The 18,671-nt window shown below is 38.3% G+C and overlaps 1 protein-coding gene across 2 annotated transcripts in view; it reads left to right on the forward strand.

The window, feature by feature from the left end:
* Positions 1-17,963, forward strand: part of LOC129921997 (uncharacterized) — a 27,302-nt gene extending 9,339 nt beyond the window's left edge. For both annotated transcript variants that reach the window (XM_056005714.1, XM_056005713.1), the window contains exons 2-7: positions 75-156; positions 2,615-2,652; positions 4,509-4,669; positions 6,291-6,369; positions 8,095-8,275; positions 15,178-17,963. In XM_056005714.1, the coding sequence (XP_055861689.1) occupies positions 99-156; positions 2,615-2,652; positions 4,509-4,669; positions 6,291-6,369; positions 8,095-8,268 (510 nt within the window). In that variant the 5' untranslated portion in view covers positions 75-98 and the 3' untranslated portion in view covers positions 8,269-8,275; positions 15,178-17,963. The remainder of the gene's footprint in view (positions 1-74; positions 157-2,614; positions 2,653-4,508; positions 4,670-6,290; positions 6,370-8,094; positions 8,276-15,177) is intronic.
* The last annotated feature ends 708 nt before the right edge of the window (positions 17,964-18,671 follow it).

Raw genomic sequence — 18,671 nt, forward strand, 5'->3', positions numbered from 1 at the left:
CTTGGTTTTACTTCCCTAATATACTTTCGAACACCTTTGCTGCTCTATTAATAAACCACTTTTATCTTTTCCAGGTCTGTTACTAGGGCTTACCTAAAATGGCGTACGCCCAAGAAGAAGGGGATCGATTTAATACTCATAGGATTGGACGATTAGGTAAATTATCATTTTTAAGCATTTTAATTTTTAATCTACAGCGATTGTGAAAGAATGTTTTATTTTCAAACAGAGGAAATTAACCTGTTGCTTCTAACCAAACTCATTAGTTGGTTGAATATCGTATATTTTTGTACGAGCTGTAAGTGTAAGAATGTTGCGGAACACGCATGGGACCCAAAGAATAGCTCTTAACAAAGGCAGGCTTACAACAACAAACATTTAAACTTCACTAGATACTCCGGTAGACATCGTCATTGTCTGCATAAGATATGGCAAAGTATTCAGGTTAAAAGTGTGTTAGTGTGTTCGGAATAAAAAATAATGCATTATAATTGAACCCGACGTAACGTGCTTTTTTTTTTAATAAAATGTTCTTATTGTACTGGTTTTAATAATTTATGATTGCATGTAGACATTTTCTAGAATTAGTGGGGACAGCCTGAATTTAGATTTTTTCATTACAAAGCACCAATAGCGGATCCTGAACTTTGGAGTGGGGGGAGCGATTTTTTTCCTAACCCTAACGCCCAGTAAACCCTAACCCTATGCATAAACATACGTACATCATATGTATATATATATATATATATATATATATATATATATATATATATATATATATATATATATATATATATATATGTGTGTGAGTGTGTGTGTGTGAGAAAAAAAAGCAGTGTTTCTAAACTTTCTACTTCCTGCGAAGAAAAAAAACCCAGTCATGTTGAGCCCTTTCTCTTGATAGCTTGGGGTCTGGGGGAGCGCTGTAAGCCTCCTCAGTGGGGTTTGGGGCGAAGTCCCGACGCTAAAAGCGTTTTTTTTTTGTTGTTGTTTTTTTGCATTCTTCACTGCTGAAACGCATTCTCCCTGACATTTACAGCTCATTATTCATCAGTGGGGTTGGGAACAAAGCTCATTATTCATCCTATTAAAAAAAGGACCTTTTCAATAACGTATTCTTAAAAAAATATTCTAATATGAATTTATAGGCCCTTACTACATTGCAAGTAAAACGATTGGAAGATACTTCACATAGTTAGATTAAGGCTATGAGAATCGCCGCCGAAAAAAAAATATTCGAAAAATAATTGTTTTAAAAAAAAAGGTCATTTTGTAAGTGATACATTTTGTTCAAAAGACGTGTTTGTAACTTTGTTTTGTTACAGAACTATAATTCAAAACTCTAACAAAAAAAAATTCGGAGGTGGGATGCGAAACTAAGTGGGCCAATTAGATTCTACTCTAAATTTTTTTGCTTTTTTTAGGATTGAAGCATAAATTATGAGCTATAGTCTCACATTTATTTAACTAGAAAAATAGCAGATTGAGTAAAGGTTAGAAAAAGGCGACTAGGAAAAGAATATTTGGGTTCAGAACTCTTCTCAATCGTTACTTTTATGCTGAAAATTTTCGTATGAATTCTAAATTTTCCAAAGCAAAAACTTTCTTTAAAAAATAATGATAAATTCATGTGAAATTACATAAACTCTGTCGAAATATTTAGTCTGTTTTAAAACATCATGTTTTCGTCTGGAAAGGGGAGGGGGCGGTAGAGTAAAAACGATTAATCCTCGCTATTTTTTATAATTTCTGCTAATGATTGCAGGTGAGGCGACTCGATATAAGAATTAAATTTATAGCATATTTGAATTATATTAGTGATTTTCGTTGCGTATTAATTTTGTAATTTCTTAACTATAATTTAAAAAGAAAAAGTATTGGTTTGTCGGATGGTCGGAAGGCGAATGCATAGTCGCTTCGCCACTGAAAGATTTATTAACGTGACGGCCTACTAATAAATTATTCCAGTAGCTCATGGAACACCTACTCAAGCCCGCGGAACACAGTTTGGGAAACACTGCTCTAGATCAAAGCTAAGAAATACTGCGAGAGCCTAAAATACAATTTCAAATGTCAATATATTTACTCTATGTGTGGTCGAAACAGCCCCTAACGGAGAAATAGATCACGGCTGTTCAGTAGTTCAGTAGCCGAAGACTTTCCAAGGACTAAGGAGTCTCCGCGCGTCTAGGTTGGGCGATCTTCCTGCAAAGACATTTTTTAGAATTAGCCATAATATAAAAAAAAATGATCATGATGCAAATGATGTGGTGTTCTTCTGTTCTTAGTGGCCGATGGTTAACGATGATGTTATGTGGCTTGCACAACGACTAACCACCTTTACTTTCCCAAACTTATGTCAATTACCAATTTAAAGATGTGGTTGGAATTGGAAACTGGTTGTCCTAAAAAATTCCGGAATTCACAATCTCAGTCTTCACCGAGATTCGAACCCGAAACACGAAACCCCCTCAGCTCAGAAGCAAAAGCCCTTTACCACTTGAACACCTCGTCCCGCTCTTTGTGTAATATTAAGTATTTAATGAGCTTTTAAACAATATAGAATAGTTTATTATACATTTTTAATCATACTGTATGCAATTTTCTTTGACAGATGACATCGATGATTATGATGTTTGTAACAATTTTTGGGTATGTAGCTTTTTATAATATTTTTTTAATATTGTAAAATTCAAGTATTTTAAGTACATAGTAGAAAAAAAAAAGTTAATTATAAAAGATCGTTTTTGAAAAGTTGGCTATTAATGAAACAGAACCTCTATGGTTTTGTTTTTAACTTAGATTAAAACTAACCGAAATACACTTCAGTTTCCGGAGTTTTTTTTTAAATAAAAATTAATAAAAAAAACAACAGATATATAAAAACAAACAAAAAGTATGGCAGATGTTAGCAATAATTTGTAGAAAAATGTTAGTTTTAATGCTTATTGCAACTATCCAAAATTGCTAGCGCGAGAGTTGCGGTTTTGTTTTATTCCATTTATTATGTTTGTCTTACATGACTTTTGAAGTCTTTAACAAGAAAGCGAATGAAAGCTCAAGATATTTAATATGAAGTCATGCATGCCGAGGAAAAAAAATGATACCTAAAGCAGTGTTTCTCAAACTTTTACAGTTAGTGCCCCATACTGGCCATAGTTGACAAAAATGTCCTCCCCCCCCCTCCCAGTCTTGAATATTACTTGCCAATAGGCCAATAGAAATCCGACGGGGGCCGCATCTGAGTTTGTGATAACACAAACTCTCTTTGTAATCTTGTTAACATTAAATATGTAGGAGCTATTTTCATAGTAATGTATTATTCTCATAACTATTTAATAAACAGTTAAAAAAAGAGTACACTATATCAATGTAGCTCCCATTTACTGCATATAGATTACAGGTAATTTTGTGAATCCTTATTTTCTCTTAAAAAAATGTAAAAACTATTTGTATTACTGATTTAAGGTGTTTTTTTTTGGTTATATAAGCTACTTACATTATAAATAAAGTATTAACCTTGATCTACATCTTTCTAACAATCTGTTTGTACGTTACACAAGAAAATTGGTTTTAGCTGAGATAGATACGCAGCTGTTGATAGTTTGTAGTACATAGTTTCTGACATTTATGCTGAAAATAGGAAAAAAAAATCGTTTTGTACCTTCTAAGTGAGTTTTGCTGTGGTGGATTCTATTTCCAAGCCTCCACACCAACTATCTTTGTTATCTTGTTTATTCTGACAAGAAAAGTTCGTAGAAAAACATACTCAAAAAAGGTTCTCTGTTGGAACTACAACAGGTTTTCCCTTTCATCCAGCAACTGGATTTTTTCACCAAGCGTCTTTCTGCGTTTTAACGTTCAGAAATGATTTTCCCTGGAGTCTATAAAGTCTTTTGTTAAAGTAAGAAGTTCGTTTGTCAAAAAATTAAAGTAAATTGTGGTGAATTGGCGATATTTTCTTGGGTCCTCCAAAAGATAGTTTCAATCATTTTTTGAAGAATGAGCTAAGGAAAGAAAATGCCTTTATTTCTCAAAAAGCTTAGGGCCTCATCAATTCTAAATTCGGCCTTGCTAGTTGGATTTATTTGAATGAATGAATGAATGTTTCATTTTAAGTATTTTTTCGTTGTCTTTTATACTTGATGCAATCTTTTACAAAGTATTTTTTTATATTTAAATCTTAGATTGAATTTTGATGTAATATGTATACTCTCTATCCATATATTGTTTTTATTTCTATTAGTCACAATTTAAAAGCTGAATAATGTTCACGCTTCAGTGACTGAACAATGCATATACTTTGCATTTAAAAGATAGACACACATAATTTGTGTGTTGGTACCGCTGCCTTCTCCTAAACAGTTTTTCTTACTTCAATTACATCGATGTGACTGAAGCACGGCTTGTATATGGTATAAATGTGTGTTGAGCATGAAATACCAAGCATAATGTGTTATGTTAATATTTAATCATTCTCATTATGTTTCGTTGCCTTATGCTTTCAGTTGAGCGACTTGAAGGATAAAGGACTCCTGTTCTATGTGAACCTAGAAGAAACAGCAGTTCTTACGCGCCTGTATGGTTCTTTACCAAGCTACGTTGGAATCGTTGGCTTTCTCAGCCTGGAGAAATATGAAAGCAGTTACGATTTTATCAGTCTTCATAGGCAAGTAAAGCTCTACATCAGTTATTAACTTTAAATTGAAATATTTCATTTCGTTCTAATTACTACAAAATAAAGTGAAAGTTAAATAATTTGTCAAAGCTAGAAATGATTTACAATGATTTACCCTTGCAGTTAGTATTGGGATTTATTTAATTTTTAGTTAAACTTCAAATTTAATTTAAAAAGTGGACAATGAGTAATGACGTTTCATAGGCTACACTCTTTTTATGTGTTTTATGTGTTTATGTCACGATTAGGAATTAGTTATTTGTTTCGTAAATACGGACGAGGCGCGGTGTATGAGCGGTAAATCGCTTGGCTGCTGAACCGGGACCGGGGTTCGAATCCTAGTAAAGACTGGGATTTTTAATTTCGGGATCTTCGGGCGCCTCTGAGTTCACCCAGCTCGGACATTTGTTGGGGGAAAGTAAAGGCTGTTGGTCGTTGTGCTGGTCACATGACACCCTCGTTAACCGTTGGCACAGAAATAGATGACATTTACATCATTTGCATTATAGTCCACAAGGTCTTTTTTTCGTAAATACGGAAAGTTTTGACTTAGAGACAATGACGCCGCTAGTAAAAGCAAGACGAGGATTTTAGGAAGAATTGCGAAATGTAAACAGACTACTTTTGGCGGCAGTAGAGAGAGTCATTTTCTGTGAACGTAAGAAATTTAGCTGGACGACATTCGACAGTTCCCTTCGTTCCCACTCTTGTTCGACATTCACTACCAGCGTCGACTGACTTATATTGTTGGCCTTTCGCCAGTGTTATTTTATTTCGTGATTAGAGCGTTACCTCCGTTTGACTTATCTGCATTAGACACAGCGTGGCAGCTCCTAACATTCCTTAATATCAAAGCAAATCTACTGTAAAACTCTAAATCTACTGTAAAACTCTAAATCTACTGTAAAACTCTAAATCTACTGTAAAACTCTAAATCTACTGTAAAACTCTAAATGTACTGTAAAACTCTTTTTAAATGAGGCACTGAACGTGAGCATATTTTTTTTTGTTTCCTTAAAACGTTTTGTTTTTGTTTTGCACTTGATGAGAAACATGTTCACAGTATTGTTTACCCATGGCAGCACAACATAGAGGGGATACCTTAAGTTCCCCTTTCAGACCTTGCGATCTATAGAGCAGATGATGTTAAGGTCATCTGTTTCTTTGGTTAACGAGCAGGGTGTCATGATGTGACCAGCACAACGACCAACCGCCTTTACTTTCCCCCAACTAAAGCACTCATTAGAGTTGAGTGGACTTGAGGCGTTTTAATAGTCCCGAAATTAACAATCCCAGTTCTCACAGAGATTTGAACCCAGGAACCCAGGTTAGCAAGCTAAGTGATAAACCACTCAGCCTCCACGCCCCCCCCCCACTCCTTTCATATTTTAATATCAAAAAGCTTTTGGAAAAATGATATTGGGACTGGATCAGAATTGAAAAAGTTTTTTTTTGTTGCCAATTCTATAAACATTTTTGTCATTTTATTTTTATTTAGGAGCCCCCATTGTGTTTGTGTGTATCATAATTTGTATTGAAATAGTGTATGAACTTGTGAGAAATATATATATATATATATATACGTATTTTTTAATTACTATTTTTTTTACAGTGGACGCAGACCAAGACAAAATGTTCATTTCTTCATTGATCGTTATGGCGATAAAATAATGGATAATATGATAGCTACAGTAAGTATACATGTAGATAGTTACATAATATTTTTTTATGAATAACTTTTATATAGCGCAATATTTATACTCAAAATACTATGGCGATTGTGGACAAGTAAGGGATGGTAGTTGGGAGAAAGTATTTCAGTGCTGCCATTAGGCTGTCAGTAAACAGTAACTTTGCTTGGACCTCCTTGATAGGAAGCCAAGCTTAAGCGTACTTAGCCCCTATTAACAGTAGAGCTCTCTACTAGTTTGAAATGAAGAGCCTGATGACAAACTCGTTATCAAACCCTTAGTATATATTATTTTTAATCTATGTCACTGTCGGTAAATAAGTGTCGCTAAGTAAAATAAAAATAAATAAAAAATGAATTAGTTAATATTTTAGCCTTAGACCAATAATATTGAAATCATTGAGCATAGCTGGTGGAATCAAAAGTAATTCTCATTAAATGTTTTAATAAAAAGTAACTGTCAACACTAAAACAATCGTATCGTATCGTATCCACAAAACATTTATTATAAAGTTATCGATAGTTTTTTACGAAATGTATGACCGTAGGCTCCTTACATATTATGTCGAGATAATAAGAATTATAATAAAAGTTGTACAGTTATTATCCTTCTTTCTCTCTCTCTCTCTCTCTCTCTCTCTCACACACACACACACACATATACATACATACATATATTATATATATATATATATATATATATATGAGAGAGAAGTCGACCCCTGTTGATAGTACTTTGTAATTAATAAAGCTGTGGTGTAATAGTACTGACTTTGTCTTGGCTGCCTGGTCGTGTGGTAGCGCTATGAGCCTTCCCCCCTGCCATCCCCGGTCGTTCTGAGAAAGGGGAAAAGGGGAGGGGGAGGAGGTTGGGCTAGTATCTTCAAATCTAAAGGAACATCCGAAACATGTAAAACTAACACACAAGATGACTAAATCAATTCCATTTCATGCATAGAGTGCGTTTAGTACCCACACGTTGACACAGAGCATCTATGAACCTGCTTTTTTTTCCCCCATCAATATTAAAGGATCAACTTTTGACAATTTTTTTTGTATTAACCGATCTGCATAACCGAGACGATAAGAAATGATATATAACAGTTATATACAGAACTATTACATATATCTTAGTTTTAAAAGACAACAACAGAAAGCTATCAGAATGGCTGCGAGATACACTTTTGAGGCCCAAAGAAAAGCTCTTCTTGAAGATGAAAACTTGTATAGACCGTCGTCGGACAATGGCATAGAAATATGCGATTTGGGCAGTCAAATAACTCTGTGTCGGGGGACCGCTAACATCGTTAGGGCTTGTAAAGGGGGTCCCTGAATTGAAACAAAATTGATAACCTATGTCATCAATGTATGGAAATTACAATTACCTCATTTTATTTGTAGTACTATTAAGTCGACACTGGCAGCTGGGAAGAGGTGGCACTGGATAGATCCACATGGAGAGAGAGAGAGTAAAGGAAGATGCCATACACAACAGAAGCAGAAAGAAGGGTGAAAATGCACGGCGCCTGGTGATTACATATGCCCAACCTGTGATCGCAGCTGTGTATCAAGGATTGGCCTCTTTAGACACACTAGGAGTTGCAAAGGGAAAAGATCGTCTCGAGAGACGTAAAATGCCACAGACTATTAAGTATACACGACAGATACTTATAGTGATATAAATGATATAATAAATATGGTTTATTTTCTCTTTATGTCTTTTCAGTATAAATTTCACAATGAACACGTGAGAACACAGACAAAGTTTGTAATAATATCCAGCAGCTTGGATTTATTTTCGGATGAAGCCGTTGTCAACGGTAGAGGCAGAGTTGTGGAACTTTTGTCTCCCTTGAACCCAATTCTTCGAGATAATTTGGATAGACTTTTCATCTTGTAATTTAAATGTGAGTTCGTGTACATTATATCCCAATGATATTTTCTTTTTAGATTCTTATTAACGCCATTGCAATGGAAAACGAATACTTATTTTTTTTTAATGTTCCTTATATCATCCGAGCAGTAATATAGTAAATATCACTAGTGGCGTCCCTAGGGTCGGTGTCACCCGGTGCGGTAAGCTCGGGGTGTCACTCCCCCCCCCCCCCAGGAAAAAATTGTCTCCACGTTTAGAAAAATAAACAATTCTTTGTTTATTTTGTTTCTTTATGTTGAAGAATAAAACTATAAGCTGTTACTAAAAAAAATGTTTTTTAATTCTATTTAACAATGTCGTTGTTTTCTATATTTTATCAAACGTTATTAGATCTACATTAATTAAAAATGTAGAATTATTGAACTGAGAACAATTGAGTTGAACATATTTTTGTTTAAATCAGAGATTTTTTAAGAGCTCTGAAAAGGTTTTTAATTATACTAGTGTTTCTAAGCTGCTTCCAAAAGGCAAATCAAGCACTGAACAGGCTTACGTCCTGCGAAACATCGTCAAGCAAAGCCTGGAATACCAACTAAGAATGTTGATCAGTTTTGTAGATTTAAAAAAAAAGTTTGATAGAGTCAATCGGAATCTCTCTGGAAAATAGCAAAAGAATAAGGCATCTCGCAACAATTTGTCTAGATTCAGCGACATGTCTAAAGCAAATGAAGCTGTTGTGTCACAACAGACGCTTGACTTCTGCAACATCGAGATGGATATAAGATTAGGATGTATCATATCCCCATTTCTCTTCCTGGAGCCATTGACGATGTCATAGAAATGCATTAAACAGGCTGCATTTGGGTTCCATTGGCGTAAACCAAACCAAGTTGGATTTAGCCGACGATACAGCATTACTTTAAAATTTAATTAAATGTATACAAGAGATGACGGACGAAGACGCCCTCAAAGTTATGCATATTTTGTGCATGTTACCCAGTACCCCCATCAACATTGGTCCTACAGATCTTGAACAAATAGAAAAGTTCACCAATCAATGTAGCGCTATCTGAACATCAACATTGATGGTCCTACAGATCTTGAACAAATAGAAAAGTTCACCTTTCAATGTAGCGCTATCTGAACATCAACATTGGTCCTACAGATCTTGAACAAATAGAAAAGTTCACCTTTCAATGTAGCGCTATCTGAACATCAACATTGGTCCTACAGATCTTGAACAAATAGAAAAGTTCACCTATCAATGTAGCGCTATCTGAAGCGATGGGGATGCATATCGTGGTCTTGCATGTCGGGTTGGAAAGCAGGTGCTGTCTTTCAAAAAGTGCGGCCTATCTGCAGAAGCTTATCAATTAGATTAAAATCCACCTACCCAATACAATCATTGTCTCAACGGCCACCTAAGTTTGAGACGTGGAAGGCTGAAATGAGGCTGAGCAGTGTTGGCTAAGAAGGATCCTACGAAAAACATACCGAGATGATGTTACCTATAGAGAGATCTTTTCCCGCGCAGGCTTTTGTGATGGACATTTGTGATGGACATTTGTGAAACATTTGACATGACGAAACATGTTTACAAAAGTCAGCATTAACATGAAAGCCGAAAAGAGGAATGTAATAACATGGCCGTCACATGTAACTTGGCGTCACGCCTTTTTAGAAGTCCTGAATTTCGTGGGCACCAGCTGGGAAGTAGCGGTAAAAGTCGCTTTAGATTGATTTTTTGTGTAGAGAGCTTGCAGCCCTATGTATGGGGAATGGCGTGCGAGAGGCTTAATTCTCTATGTGCTTCTCAACATTTTACAATAAAAGATGTTACGTTCACCAATCAACTAATCAGATAAGATGTTTGGAAAGAGCCTTAAGTTCACTCAGAGTTGTCCGGGTCGAAGCCCCGGGAGCCTAGCGTTTTTCTACATTTATGATCTTTTGAAACTTTTTCTCCTGGCGTCTACAGCGCATACATTTTCTCATTATAGGAAGATTACAAGTCAAATAGAATTAAATTAATAATGTTTGGGAGATACATTCGAAGAAGCACCCCCATAGTGACGCCACTGAATATCACAAAGATTTATAATAATATCGAATTCTGCATTGTAACACCAATTTTAACTTTCGATTAAAGTTTTCAATTACCTCAAAGGTTTACACTAGGTAGAGGCACCCACATTATAAAATTAAAGATCCGATAATTATTGACTGGCTCTAGGATTTTTTTGGACACTGCACCCCCCTACCCAAAAAAGAAGGACAAAGTAAGGATAAATTAAACTTGAGAAACTTGGCCTACAATGTAGTTTGTGAAATATGCCATTAAATCAAAGGCTGTAAAACTTAAAAGTATTAGAGAAAAACTCCATAATTTTTTTTCTTATTCTGATTATTGTACTAAATTCTCGCTGAGTCAGTGTAGAAATTTTTTCTGTAGTCCACTGTGCGTTGGTCAGAAAAATCACCATTTAAAAAGTGAGCATTATGCCATGGAAAACAAAGAAGTGCATATCTTAAGCTCTGAATAAAATGATTTTTTCAAATAACCCTAACGCCTGTTTCTGCTATTTATTATGACGATGGTTTATTGTTTAAAATACAAGATATTGTTATGACTTTTCCATGCGCACCACCATCCAGGCTAGTGCAGAGATGCGCACTTCTAGTAACCAAACTAGAACAGGATGCTGACATGAAGAGACTAACGATTTCCGCCCAAGTAGAGAGCCAATATGGAGAGATTGTGCCTAAGATAGATGTTGTTTGTGTACCTGTGATGTCTTGTAAATAAATATCGATGTACCTCGTTGAGTTGCCTCACTTAAGTTATTACAATTGGTGTCAGAAGTGGGATTATAGGCAACTCAACGAGAGGAGGTAGGCTTTAATTACAATCATGACATATTTGAAGCTATTACATCAGCTCTCAATTAAAGAGATAAGACAAGAGCTTCGGGACCTAGGTTTAAAATCCCTCGGTAGCAGGGAAACGCTCACGGCTCGTCTGAGGCAAGCTCTGATCAATGAAGAAGAAGATCCGGAGACCTACACATTTGAAATTGAACTTGGGATTGTTGAGTTCATTAGCAAGATCCAGGACTTTTTGGATGCATTTGATGAACAACTGAACATGAGCAGGAACATAAAGTTGAACAAAGTAGATGAAAGTGTATTGCAAGTAGAAGGCCAAATAGACCAAAGTGATAAAATTGTCTCGCAAGCAAAAGGAGGAATAAACTCGTTAGGGAAGGAGCAGTTGCCTGGTCAGGACTGTGGCTGCACAAACAGTGGTGATGGAGGCGCTGGGGATTGGAGCGCTGTCTGTGACTGTGTTGTGGGCAAGTCTGGCGGGGATGAATTTCAGGGCGAGAAGCGTGACAACGATTGCTGCGACGATCTCAATGGGATATGAAGAATTGAAATAAAAGAAACAAATGAAGAAACTATAGAAGTCTGTTATGAGCCTAAAACTTTTGTTCCTGGTATATCTGCAACGAGCCAGACAGATCAAGACAACGTTGGGTCTGCGTCCAAGCTGGCTGCTATGGACCTTAAAGACCTCTGTTTATCTGTCAGTACCTTTGATGAGAACTCAAACCATGAAAGCCTCAAGACCGTTTCTGATTCCTTGCCTTGGATGTCGTCGGGTTAAATTGCGAATACGGGCCCCAACAATGGCCGAGGCAGAAACAACGAATTTGACTTTGGCAGCGGCATAAGAGAGAACTCCATACTTGGCAACTGCATCCTGACGATTGACATGAACTGTATATGCGACGTCCTGCGGGGACAGTGCCCATGCCAAGAACCCAGCTACAAGACCTGAACTTGACAGAAATGTGTACTTCTGCCCACATCAGTGAAAGTGACTTGAACGGTGGTGAATTAATCCCAGCAAAACCTCATGTAGAGGTGGATGAACATTACAAGGATGCTTCATGGGCATACCTTACAGATGAAGCTGAGAAAGACTATGTGCTTGAAACCATGGCTAGCTGTGGGCCTACAACTGTGTCACGACACGTTCATGGAAAAGGTCCGCTGACTCAGCGTCTTAGAACAACAACCCTGGAATCTACGGTGATCACCACAACATCCATTTGTGTTACGTGGCTGGCAACCCTGACCTCCACTAACTCTCCATGTGTCAGCTGGCTGGCATCAGCGACTATCGTCATGAGGTCGAAGCAGCGACCACGATATCACCTCAAGCGTAGACTGGCCAACTGGAAGAAGAGGAAGCGACGACCACCGGAAACTGTGCAGATGGCTTTGTGGGCAACAGACACCCTAACGTCTGTGGTTCCCACCGATCGACCTCCACCTGAACTGTCAAAGCTCCACTGCAGTGTTTCTTTTCGGGACGAAAAGTGCTAAGACGGGGGCAAAGTTATGACTTTTCCATGCGCACCACCATCCAGGCTAGTGCAGAGATGCGCACTTCTAGTAACCAAACTAGAACAGGATGCTGACATGAAGAGACTAACGATTTCCGCCCAAGTAGAGAGCCAATATGGAGAGATTGTGCCTAAGATAGATGTTGTTTGTGTACCTGTGATGTCTTGTAAATAAATATCGATGTACCTCGTTGAGTTGCCTCACTTAAGTTATTACAATTGGTGTCAGAAGTGGGATTATAGGCAACTCAACGAGAGGAGGTAGGCTTTAATTACAATCATGACATATTTGAAGCTATTACATCAGCTCTCAATTAAAGAGATAAGACAAGAGCTTCGGGACCTAGGTTTAAAATCCCTCGGTAGCAGGGAAACGCTCACGGCTCGTCTGAGGCAAGCTCTGATCAATGAAGAAGAAGATCCGGAGACCTACACATTTGAAATTGAACTTGGGATTATTGAGTTCATTAGCAAGATCCAGGACTTTTTGGATGCATTTGATGAACAACTGAACATGAGCAGGAACATAAAGTTGAACAAAGTAGATGAAAGTGTATTGCAAGTAGAAGGCCAAATAGACCAAAGTGATAAAATTGTCTCGCAAGCAAAAGGAGGAATAAACTCGTTAGGGAAGGAGCAGTTGCCTGGTCAGGACTGTGGCTGCACAAACAGTGGTGATGGAGGCGCTGGGGATTGGAGCGCTGTCTGTGACTGTGTTGTGGGCAAGTCTGGCGGGGATGAATTTCAGGGCGAGAAGCGTGACAACGATTGCTGCGACGATCTCAATGGGATATGAAGAATTGAAATAAAAGAAACAAATGAAGAAACTATAGAAGTCTGTTATGAGCCTAAAACTTTTGTTCCTGGTATATCTGCAACGAGCCAGACAGATCAAGACAACGTTGGGTCTGCGTCCAAGCTGGCTGCTATGGACCTTAAAGACCTCTGTTTATCTGTCAGTACCTTTGATGAGAACTCAAACCATGAAAGCCTCAAGACCGTTTCTGATTCCTTGCCTTGGATGTCGTCGGGTTAAATTGCGAATACGGGCCCCAACAATGGCCGAGGCAGAAACAACGAATTTGACTTTGGCAGCGGCATAAGAGAGAACTCCATACTTGGCAACTGCATCCTGGCGATTGACATGAACTGTATATGCGACGTCCTGCTGGGACAGTGCCCATGCCAAGAACCCAGCTACAAGACCTGAACTTGACAGAAATGTGTACTTCTGCCCACATCAGTGAAAGTGACTTGAACGGTGGTGAATTAATCCCAGCAAAACCTCATGTAGAGGTGGATGAACATTACAAGGATGCTTCATGGGCATACCTTACAGATGAAGCTGAGAAAGACTATGTGCTTGAAACCATGGCTAGCTGTGGGCCTACAACTGTGTCACGACACGTTCATGGAAAAGGTCCGCTGACTCAGCGTCTTAGAACAACAACCCTGGAATCTACGGTGATCACCACAACATCCATTTGTGTTACGTGGCTGGCAACCCTGACCTCCACTAACTCTCCATGTGTCAGCTGGCTGGCATCAGCGACTATCGTCATGAGGTCGAAGCAGCGACCACGATATCACCTCAAGCGTAGACTGGCCAACTGGAAGAAGAGGAAGCGACGACCACCGGAAACTGTGCAGATGGCTTTGTGGGCAACAGACACCCTAACGTCTGTGGTTCCCACCGATCGACCTCCACCTGAACTGTCAAAGCTCCACTGCAGTGTTTCTTTTCGGGACGAAAAGTGCTAAGACGGGGGCAAAGTTATGACTTTTCCATGCGCACCACCATCCAGGCTAGTGCAGAGATGCGCACTTCTAGTAACCAAACTAGAACAGGATGTTGACATGAAGAGACTAACGATTTCCGCCCAAGTAGAGAGCCAATATGGAGAGATTGTGCCTAAGATAGATGTTGTTTGTGTACCTGTGATGTCTTGTAAATAAATATCGATGGGCCTTGTCGAGTTGCCTCACTTAAGTTATTACAATATGAAGGAAAAAAATTCGATTGATAGGAGGTGTATGTAATTTACATAGAAGCCGGACATTTTACACTTTAGGGAAAAATCTGGTTACCTTAGGGTTAAAGTCCAAGATTAAATGGCAAAAGTTTTCAACGTCAGGAACAAAGTGATTGGAGATCAATCATGGATATCCAGGGGGGGGGGGAACAATAAAAAGAAAAAACCCTTTTAAAAGAAACCGAAGAGCGTGTATTTTTATACTTGCCTTAAACCATCAACTCTATGTTCATGATAATCGTGTGTACAGGTGTTTTAAGGATAGCTCAAAACTGTTTGCTTTTTTCTTATATTGTTTATCTTTTACCACAATTTCAGTTAGTGTTTTAACTTTTCCGGGGTAAACATCGATTAAAATCTACTAGTAATCTACTGGTAGTCTTTGTATACTGTAACATCTATGTGCCTATGATCATTATTTGAATCATGTCTGATAACATAACTGATAATGTAGAAAATGACGTTTCCCCTCTTTGTTTTTGTTCCAGATGTCAAGCTAGTCAAGTCACTCCAAGTTTGTTTTGTGCGTAAAACACGTGACTTGTTCAATCAGCCATCAGATCATTAAAAAAGGAGACTATGAATAGATAAAGAAAGCTTGATCAGTTGATGCGGGGTGTTATCCCGGCCAACCGCAGTTTATTTTTAAATTTTGGTTCTTGCTTATATATCTCGATGCTTTTCATTAGTGCAATTGAAGCGGGAAATGGAAGAAAGGGTGATACCAGTCATGTAACAAGGCGAGCTCAGTGACAGAGAGCTTCTGCTGGATTGGGAGAAACATGGCATGACATCATTCATCATTTCCTCCATACCTACTCTGCCTAAGATCCCATCTGGGTCATAAGCCACCAACCAACTTTCTCCAGGCGTCTCAATTCTAGGATAGTCTCTCAAACTGTCCCGGTGTCTTGCCCATCTGCTTGACATCTGCTTCCAAATCGCGGAGCCATGTATTCCTAGGCCGTCCCCTCATCCTCTTCTTTGGGGGTTTTAGGTGAGGCCTTGCCTAGTAATGCATGATTGCGAAAGGTTTGACCTATCCATCTCCAGCCTCTCTGAAGAAAATTTAGTTCCATGGCTACTTTGTTCTTGGCCACAGTTCCTAATTCCATATTTTGTCTGCCCAGAGGGGGTTATTGATGAATGCCTGGATTTTTCTTATGGTGTTGCGGTGGTTTTCCAGGTCAATGATACATAAAGTAGCATTGGCTTAACACTGTTGAAAAACTTCATCTTGGTGGTGGTGTTTATTTCCCTAGATCTTCAGCAAATGGAAGGCTGCTCGAGCTTTACCAAAGCTTGTTCTGACATCTGCATCTGTTCCGTCATGGTTATCTAGGGTATTGCCGAGATAGGTGAAGCTTTTCACTTTTTCTAGGGCTTCACCTTGGACTTTAATGGGTGCGTTGTCAGACGCCTTTATCTTGAATACATTGCCATTTCCCTCTGTTAATGATAAGATCCCGTCCAGTTTAATTGTCCGCTGCGGTGCTTATCTTTTCCTGCATCCGTGTCGTGTGTATGAGAGAGAAGTTGATGTCATTAGTAACACTGCTCACTGTATACCAGCTCCGCTTCTGGACTGCTGCTGTCTCCGTGACTGGCTAGCAGAAACAAGAATGGAGAGAGGAAACAGCATTCTCACACTCCTGTTAGGACTTCAAATGCGTCTGTCATGTGTTTGTCATGCACATTTCTGCAAGTGATCCTCTCAATTGACTTCTGGTGATGTTTCAAGCACTTTGTAGTGTCTCAGTAGTAAGAAGTATGAAGACGGGGTCTGTCTGTCCACACTGTCCAATGTCTTCTCATAAATTAAAAAACTGACGTAGAGTGGAGGAGTTCCATTCCGTCAACTGTTCCAGCAGAATGGAGAAGTACTACGTTAGGGCCATCGTTGTAATAACAATCGACGGTTTCAAGATCAGTTCATGAAATCTTTGTAGAGTGAAAGAAAGGGGAGCAAGTGCTGGCCTTCTAAGTTAATGAAAAACGTAGTTGTCGACCTTTTTCCAGTCTTGTGAGACCCGAAATTTTAAAGTGGCGATAACTGTGAGACAGAGAGCGGTATCGAATTCTAGTTCTTGATAGAACTGGTGAGACAGAGAGCGGTATCGAACTCTAGTTCTTGATAGAACTGGTGAGACAGAGAGCGGTATCGAATTCTAGTTCTTGATAGAACTGGTGAGACAGAGAGCGGTATCGAACTCTAGTTCTTGATAGAACTGGTGAGACAGAGAGCGGTATCGAATTCTAGTTCTTGATAGAACTGGTGAGACAGAGAGCGGTATCGAACTCTAATTCTTGATAGAACTGGTGAGACAGAGAGCGGTATCGAACTCTAGTTCTTGATAGAACTGGTGAGACAGAGAGCGGTATCGAATTCTAGTTCTTGATAGAACTGGTGAGACAGAGAGCGGTATCGAACTCTAGTTCTTGATAGAACTGGTGAGACAGAGAGCGGTATCGAATTCTAGTTCTTGATAGAACTGGTGAGACAGAGAGCGGTATCGAATTCTAGTTCTTGATAGAACTGGTGAGACAGAGAGCGGTATCGAATTCTAGTTCTTGATAGAACTGGTGAGACAGAGAGCGGTATCGAATTCTAGTTCTTGATAGAACTGGTGAGACAGAGAGCGGTATCGAATTCTAGTTCTTGATAGAACTGGGAAACAATGTGTCAACATTTTTTCATAACCATAGACAGGTATGGTCGTTAGTTATTAGGAACTTAAAGTGTTCAAGCAATCGGTCTTAATTTATTCATAGTCTCCTTAAATTTAATGTATTCAATAACAAAAAGTTGATTTAATAACGATTAATTATATATATCGTTACTAATTACTTTGAAAATTAAAATATGATTATTTTTTTAATTTTTTTTTTTAGATTTTGTGTTTAGTACAATGGTGTTACTCATGCTAAGATTTGTTACCGTCTTTTCTTATTGTGATCGCTGAAAATTAATAAATGTTTTCAATAAGTGCTCAGTGTGTTTATTAGGCTATATTTTGTTTCTTTACACATGCAACACTGTCATTTCAATAATTAGCGAAATATAAATAGATATTGTGGCCATAATAGCTGAGTTGTTATGCTTCAAGACTGTTACGAGCAGATGAGACTCTTAATCATACACCAAACAGACTCGTGTTATATTGTATATAATGAGGACTTGAATCTTGATACAACACATAAAGATTGCCAATTAGATCTTCGTTTACATCCCTCCATCTCACGATCCTCTATCTTCCCTTTTCAACATGCATTCGCACCATCCCCACATTCACGCTATGCTCCTTACTAAAGAAATTTCTGATACAGTGGCTTCTTCAGTCGTTGTGGGATCAGTTGGCTGTTTCTTTTGAGACGAGCTTAGGATAGTGCTGTCGATGTCAAGCTCTGTTCCACTCTAATTCACTTTCCTAACACGCTATGTTACTCCGCCAGGACGAACATTCGTTACCAAGGGTAGGCATTCGGATAACAGCATACTGAGGGTTGCATGTACCTAAGTCAACTTCTTCTGTCAAGAGATCATACTTAGATGATCTGATATCCTTCTGGTACCGACAACCCTCTTTCAAAATATGCATATGTGATAACTATTTATAAGTAGAATACATTACATAGATATATGACTAATTCTGTTAATAGACTGTGATTTCCAAATGTAGATTAAACCGTCAACCAAACACAAAGATAAAGGGTGGGGTAAGCTAGAAGTAATCTTCCCTCTCCACACTCACTACATACCAGATGGAAGCGACATAATATAAAATTGGTTAAAATATAAATATTAAGAACTTATTAATAAGATAAGTAAAAAAATTTGTATTCAAATCGTGTGATTTTTATCATATATATCAGGGGTGGGCAAATTACGACCCGAGGGTCACATGCGGCCCGCCGAAGTGTTTTATGCGGCCCGCGAATACCTACAGAAATCATGTGTACCCACAGTATATACATATAAAAA

This window comes from Biomphalaria glabrata, chromosome 12 (genome assembly GCF_947242115.1).
Source record: "Biomphalaria glabrata chromosome 12, xgBioGlab47.1, whole genome shotgun sequence".
Lineage (NCBI taxonomy): Eukaryota > Metazoa > Mollusca > Gastropoda > Planorbidae > Biomphalaria > Biomphalaria glabrata.